Raw genomic sequence first — 7,697 nt, forward strand, 5'->3', positions numbered from 1 at the left:
AAAAAAACACAAAATCAAGATAATTGGTTCTAATATAAAGATATTCAAAATACCAATATGAACAAAAAAAAAAAAACAAAAATCTAAAGCACTAATCAAATGGATGAGAATGAATAACGGAATGAAAGGGGGTGATACCCTTATTTTATTTGGGTATGAGTTTTTCAATTAAGGTGTATTTGAAATCCATAGTAGTGTTCCAAAAATCTATTAACCATCACTTTGATACCCATTCTTTAAAGCTAAACATTAGAACCAAACACAACCATAATTTTATTGCTAATCCATACTTCAAAATAGTAAACTACAAAAGTCTTTTATTTAACACTAACCAAAGCAAAAAGAAACAAGATTTGCAAGACCAATTAAGTTCATGAAATAGTACAAAAATAAGCTAGTCTAGACAGTAGAGGCATTCATGCATGATGCATCTATGCTGTTTTCACAACAATGGGACTTCTCACATGATGCTTCTTATCATCGGACCATGTTAACACCCCAAATGCATAATCAGTGGTGGGGTTTTTCCCCTTTGCCTGGAGAGTAACCTGGAAAGTTTTCTCCTCGCCAACCTTCTCAAACTTGAGAATCTCGGGGTACACAGTGACAGAGAATCCAACCGGCCTATGAACAGAAGCTGTGTAGGTAGCCGGAGAGCCAACGTTTTTCACAGTTCTAGTCACGGTGGCTGTGCGGTTGAGGTTTGGGATAGTGATTGAGGGATAGTTGAAGGAGGAGATAGTAATGTGGTCAGGGCACTTATATGGCGTGGTTCCTACAAACGTCTTGATATAAGTGTGGTTGTAGCCTTGTGCGCAGAGGAAATTCACATAGTCCGTGAGGCTCAAGTCATAGACCAAGCCGGGATTTGCAGCGCGGGTTGGCCTTATGTGTCCAGCCCCATATGCAAATGGGGTTGCTTTCACTCCGGTTGCATCTGTAATCGGCTTCGCCGAGTTGGCTCTTACTCTTGCTGTGAATAAAAGGTAACGCATGTTAGTTGCAAACACTGTTAGAGGGTGTGGACTGAATAAACTAATCCTTGCAACTCTAGCCAATAAAGCACAAGTAAACCAACCTAGATTTTCCATATCTGACCAGCTCAAACATAGGTCGATAGACCGCCCCAGTTGAGAGCCCAACTTCTAACCTTGTAGTTATCAAGACAACCAACCAATTTGGCTATGGTAGTCTTGTAATTTTGAAATTTTTGGGGTGATGAAGGAAACCCCACAACCCTTCTAGACATAGATAAACCCACCACAATAGAGGAAATAAACCAGCCTTGGTTACCTATAGTTGATTGACTCAAATCAATTGGACAAGAATTCAAACTCGTGATCTAGCCTTGAAGTTACAAGTATAGATCTTTTGCTATCCTGGTTGGGATTACCCTAAATTTTTGAAAATTTGAAATCTTTGGGGGCAATGAAGGAAGCCCCACAACCCTTTTGGGTGTAGATAAACCCAGTCACCATAAGGAAGTGAACTAATCTAGGTTATTTATAGTTAACAAACTCAAACCAATTAGACAAAGTTCCGAACTCATGACCTTGTGTCTCTTGCTATTTTGGCTGGGATTATCCCGAAATTGTGAAATATTGAAATGCATACCGGTGGTCATAATAGCGGATCTGATTGCTGCAGGGCTCCATGAAGGATAGAGCGTTTTGAGAAGGCCAACAACACCAGCTACATGAGGGCATGACATTGAAGTGCCTGATTCCAAGTTGAATGAAACAATCCTCTTATCGTAATATTTATCAGATGGGCCTGTGGCTTCCGTGTAGGCAGCTATCACATTCACTCCAGGAGCAGATATATCAGGCTGGGATACAAGAAACCAAAGTATATTAAAACTACATCACAGAGAGGCTAAAAACAAATCAAAAAAAAAGAAGCTCCATTTAATTTGCATGGAAAACAAACAAACCTTGAGAATTTCTGGATTGAGAGTGTTAGGGCCTACTGATGAGAAAGCTGCTATAACTGGAGCTGGCTTCACGCCCAACACTGTATTCGGATGAGTAATGTGAGCCACCGGATTCCTACATACATGATACATTAGTATTTAAGCAAAGATTATGTAACAGACCATACTTACTATTAGTCTACCTTTGAGATCAGTATTGTAAAAATCAGCCAAGGCCACTTTTAGTAAGCCTGCCAACTAACTGGCCGACTAGACGCCAAATTGAACACACTTAACTCGGCTGAGTGAGTGCTCAACTTGGTCGAGTGATTCTTGCCCCTACTCAGTTGCTCATCTTCTATATTCCTCTCACCGTCCACATACTCAATATGTAGTTGACTAATATATGGATTATAACAATCAAACAACATACAACCCTAACTGGAGAAAATGGAACAGATATATTTCAATTACTCGGCCACCAAGGCAGCGCCTAAGCACTCTAGGCCTTAGGCATTCCTCGGGCACCCAACTAGTGCCCAACGGAACATTGCTTGAGATCTTACTTGGTTTTTTTGATGTAATCAAAGATTGCAACTCCAGCTGAGTAGGTGACATGTGTAGCTGGGAGAAAGTGTGCATCAGCAATAATCTCATTCCCAGAATCCTCATCGTTTGCAAGAATCATTCCCACAGCACCCGCCAAAGCAGCTTCGTGGCTCTTCTCAATCCTGTCATTTTCTCCTCGCAGGCAAACCAAAATTTTTCCCTTCACCTTCTTCGGGTCCAGAGTTTTAGGCTTACAAAGCAGACTGCACAATTAAGTTAGCAAGTAACTAAGTATATTACTACTACTAGTACCTATACCACTTCAATTCTAACAGGTTTTTGTCCTTACGCATCTTGGCTAGAACTGGATATGTTCTCAATCCTAGCAGATTCAGCAGAAAGAAGTGGATAGAACTTCCCAGTTACAAGTTTTAGCGGCGCAACACTTTCGCCCTACAAAAAACATTGGAGACACAGCAGGTAAATTAAAGAACAGAAACTTACTGCATTGTAACAGAATCAGTAATACCAAAAAAAAAAAGAACATAAACTTACTGTGTAGTGTTTTTTGTTTCCTAAGACTACATTACGCTGAAACTGTCGGTCCATGGTGTTTGCCCCAACTGTGATCAACCAGGGTGCTACATTAGAGACAGTGCCGGGGGCAGGTCCAGAATTACCAGCCGAGGCGACCACAACTATGCCATTCTTTACAGCATGAAAGGAACCAATGGCCAAACCGTCTTGGAAATATGGCAGAGGGTCTCCTCCAAGGGATACAGTTAACACATCGACACCATCCTCGATTGCTCGTTCAAAACCAGCCAGGATGTCTGCATCAAAGCATTCTTGGCCGGGGGCAATGGGCGGCCAGCAAACCTTATAAGCAGCTACCCGGGCCTTGGGAGAGCCACCCTTTGCTGTTCCATTGCCAAACCCGAAAATATTCGCCCCGTGAACAAAATTGCCACCGGCTGTTGACAAGGTGTGAGAGCCATGGCCATTAACATCCCGTGGGGTGAAGAAACTGGAATTAAGAGGGCCAACAGCAGCGGAGTACCCTTCTATAAAGTACCTTGCTCCTATGAGTTTCCTTCATTATCCAAATGATAAAAACAGCACAAGTTCAGAACTTAAATCTTGAACTAAATTTCAGAGAGAATATAATGATCCCAGGAAAAGAATCAGGAAAAGACCTGTTACAATGAAAGCTTTTATCATTCTCATTCTGGCAAATTCCTTTCCATTTTTCGGGAATTGGTCCAAATCCTTCGTCACTAAAGCTTCTTGATGCAGGCCATACTCCTGCTCCAACGGACCACCAAAACACGATTTACTAGTCTTCGAATCAAACACTTACCACTATGCCAGAAGTTATAACAGATACTACTTTATTTTCTTACAACACCACACATTTTCACATGGTTGCAGTAGGCGCTAGGCGCTAGTCGGGCGGTCGGGCAGCGCCTAGCGCATAGGCGGGGCCTAGGTGGATTCTAGGCGGCGCTAGGCGAGCACCAAAAAAATTAAAAAAAATAGTGACAGAGTTGTAGTTCGACAATTTTAATGAGGTTGTTTTCAACGTTCACTCAAATAACACATCTAAATAAATGAAATAATGATAATTTATAAGTCATAATGTCATAATAATATTAAAATCAATAATTAATGAAAGACGACATCGGTCAAAATTGAACAAAATTAGTCAAAATCATACAAAATCGGTCGACTCAACCGAGTTGGCCGCCCAGGCCGCCTAGGCGGCCGGCCGAGTTTTGGCCGCCTTTAGGCCAAAACTCTAAGGCTCGGGGCCGCCTAGCGCCTAGGCGGGCGGCTAGGCGGCCAAGTTTTGCAACCTTGCATTTTCATGATGGGTACTAGATTTGGGTCTCTGCCCAACAATCCCAGACGCCCGGTACTAGACTTGGCCTTTACCGGCCTCTGACCACAAACAATTTATCTAATTGACAAAATGGATAACAGTAGATAAGCAGAGAGTGTTGAGGATACATACCACTATCAAGATTACCAATGATGGTATCTTCTCCAAACCTGGCCTTTTTCCATATTGAACCCTTCTGGATTGTGCCACCATCACTTTCCAATCCAAGAAACTCCCATGATCTGGTTGTGTGCAATTGCCTTGCCCTATTCAAGAACACCGATACCACCTTCGGATTCTCTGCACATCACCATATTTGATGCAGTTAAGATCAAAATCACAATTAACCCCAAAAACCATACAAAAGAAACATATATAATACTGCTTACTGGCAATCTCAGCAGCCTGTTCTTCCTCGAGCATAGCAGCAAAACCATTGATGTGTCTGGTGTATGAGTAGAAGATTGCATCTCTCGCATTGTCCAAACTTTCATGGTTTATATAGGTTATGCAAGAACACATCAGAACATAAAAAAGCAACCAAAACAAATATTTTGAAGTTTCTACAATATATATATATACCTTCCCATATATGATCCAAGCAGCTCTTGATGAGACTGTGTTACTCTATCAAGATCAACGGAAGAGGGATGCCTTCCATGTGAATGGCCACCCAAGTACACCACATATGACTATTTTCACCCATTTCAAACGCAAATCATATATACCAGAATTACTCAACACATTTCAACATTTAAAAAAAAAAAAAAAAAAAATTAACATGAAAGTATTACTAGATAGATTGCTTATTAGCTTGTATGAAATGCATGCATATATGTGTACCTTTTTGATGGAAAATGTGGGTCTAAGAAACAGTGCAAAAACTAAGGGGAGAATGAAACACAGACTTGATTTCATGGCTGCTACTTGTAACGCTGTCTAATTCTTGCCCACTCAAAGAGTGTTGTGCTTCTTTTTATAATGTAGAACGTTTACTGTTTGATTGACTTATAACTTTATTATTATGGTATGTTTGGTTGGCCATAGTCTTTTAATTTAACAGATTAGGAATTCTATTCCACAATTGATGGAATAGATTATGAAATATGAATACAATATGATTTTTATTCTATTGACTGATTGATTTGTTTAAGGATACACTTTTATGTAGCACCCTAAAAAGGATAGATTTCATGAATTCCTTTTCAGTATTTTGTCATTTAAGGAATGAATATTGCATAATTTTCAAATGATAGAAACACTCTTAAGGAATATATTATATATATATATATATATATATATATATATATATATATATATATATATATATATATATATATATATATAAAATAAGTTTTAATCCAAATTATATATTTATGTCCGTCCTTATTTTTGAACAATGTAATAAAAAAATTTAAAACTCATTTTTTTCATGCATTCCATATAGAACTTTAGTATATATATATATATATATATATATATATATATATATATACACATATATTTATGTGTATATGTATTTTTATATTTCATTTTATGTTATTTTATTATTTATTTATTTTGATTCTAAATCGTATTTACTTCAAACAAAGAGGCTTGTTTTACTTAATCTCATTACAATTCCAAGTATGTGATTTCAATTATATAGTTTTGATTATGATATTTGAACCAAACCCACTTCCCTGATGTATATTTTGGGTGAATAAGCCCTTTTTTAATGGCTTGGTTTACTTTGTCAATAAATCATATTGGGAAAATGGCACTTTTTCCCCCTGTGTTATATGCTTATAGCACTTTTTCCCTCTGAGTTATTCATGCATTCACATTTGCCCCCTCAATTATTATAGAAGTGGCGATTTTTCCCCCTGATAATATTAAATGGACATTTCTACCCTTAAAACAAATATTTTATTTATTACTCTTCTTCACCAAATTATTGCTTATACGTAGGGATGACCACGGTTCGGTTCGAACTGAACCAAACACTATAGCAATCAAATTAAAAAATTTCGGTTATGATTCATAACATAACCCAATATTTGGGTTTCCGTTTATTAAAATCGTGAACTGGAAAAAAATGGATCCTAAACCGTGAACCGGAGGTTCAAATCGGAACAACTACTAGCAATAGCTTAAATTAGAATTATAATATTTGCAAATAGTGTATGTTTTTTTCCACATTTATATTGACTCTCACATATAAGTATATATAATCGCGATTTGAGTTTTATTTTGAACCGTCGGTTCACGATTTTGGATCCAATTTGAACGGTTGGTTCAAACTTTCTTTTAAAATTTTATTTTTTTATTTTTAAAATATTCTAAATTTAACACTTAATGTATTTTATTTTTTCAAATCGTGGTTATAATTTGTTGGAGAAGAAAAATAAATGAAATATTTATTTTAAGGGTAAATATGTCCATTTAATATATCAGGGGGGAAAACTGTCACTTAAATAATTTAGGGGAAAAAAATGCTATAAGTATATAACAAAGGGGGAAAAAGTGCCATTTTCCCAATCATATTTGTAAAAGAAATTTACCATTTTTAAAGGTTATGAAATGTGAGCTATATTACTGTAATTTTTTTAGCAGAGTTCAATACTTAAAAGGAAAGGTTTTAAACGTTACATATCAGTGAATATTTCATTAATGTATTACTTAAAATTAAAGATTTTGGTCACAAGCGGAAATCAGTCTAACAAAATCCTTCTATCCTTCTATATAATAAAACCATAGACCTTTGGCCAATTACAGCTTAGCATTTTCCCGTCTAGTGTGAACACTTTTTTTAGATAGAGATAAAGATTTTCCTTTCATATGGTAATTTTATTTCCCTTTTATTTCTATCTCTATCTCTATTTATAAAAAATGCGTCACACTATGCGGGAAAATGCTAAGCTGTGATTGGCTAAAGCTCTATGGCTTTATTATATAGAAGGAAGATAGAGATAGAGATTTTCCTTTCATATGGTAATTTTATTTTCCTTTTATTTCTATTTCTATCTCTTCTATAAAAAAAATGTGTTCATACTGCGCGAAAAAAATGCTAAGGTGACTGGCCAAAGCTCTATGACTTTATTATATAGAAGGGTTACTAACTTGCTTGTATGAAATGCATGCATATATATTTCCCTTTCCCTTTTTTATGGAAAATGCAGGTCCAAGAAACAATGCAACAAGTAACGGAAGAATGAAACACAAACTTGATCTCATGGCTGCTACACATCGTTAACACTTTGTCTCCAATTCCTGCATGCCCACTAAAAGAGTGTTGTGCTTCTTTTTATAGGGTAAAACCGTTACTGTTAGATTGACTTAGAAGTTATTTATTGTGGCATGTTTGGTTGGCCA

General features: G+C 37.0%; 1 protein-coding gene across 2 annotated transcripts; it reads right to left on the minus strand.

The window, feature by feature from the left end:
- Positions 1-361: 361 nt before the first annotated feature.
- Positions 362-5,271, minus strand: LOC109155399 (subtilisin-like protease SBT5.3). 2 transcript variants are annotated; one of them, XM_019303097.1, is made up of 11 exons: positions 5,187-5,271; positions 4,926-5,035; positions 4,733-4,830; positions 4,479-4,643; positions 3,658-3,769; positions 3,017-3,554; positions 2,811-2,914; positions 2,479-2,724; positions 1,934-2,048; positions 1,615-1,828; positions 362-973 (listed from the first exon to the last, which is right to left on the minus strand). In XM_019303097.1, exons 1-11 carry the CDS (start codon positions 5,259-5,261, stop codon positions 432-434), a joined length of 2,319 nt encoding a protein of 772 aa, XP_019158642.1. In that variant the 5' UTR covers positions 5,262-5,271; the 3' UTR covers positions 362-431. The 2 variants fall into 2 exon arrangements, with proteins under 2 accessions (XP_019158642.1, XP_019158643.1); XM_019303098.1 differs by having other exon boundaries at positions 3,658-3,766; positions 4,476-4,643.
- Between the last annotated feature and the right edge of the window lie 2,426 nt (positions 5,272-7,697).

Source organism: Ipomoea nil, unplaced genomic scaffold, assembly GCF_001879475.1.
Source record: "Ipomoea nil cultivar Tokyo-kokei standard unplaced genomic scaffold, Asagao_1.1 scaffold2701, whole genome shotgun sequence".
Lineage (NCBI taxonomy): Eukaryota > Viridiplantae > Streptophyta > Magnoliopsida > Solanales > Convolvulaceae > Ipomoea > Ipomoea nil.

What these genes read in the sequence shown, in the direction of transcription:
- LOC109155399 (XM_019303097.1), bottom strand. Translation starts at nt 5,261, where the DNA reads ATGAAATCAAGTCTGTGTTTCATTCTCCCCTTAGTTTTTGCACTGTTT. An exon ending in TCCAGTTCTAGCCAAGATGC is followed by an intron (nt 2,725 to 2,810) that starts GTAAGGACAAAA and finishes TTAATTGTGCAG; the next exon opens with TCTGCTTTGTAAGCCTAAAA. An exon ending in TCAATCCAGAAATTCTCAAG is followed by an intron (nt 1,829 to 1,933) that starts GTTTGTTTGTTT and finishes CTTGTATCCCAG; the next exon opens with CCTGATATATCTGCTCCTGG.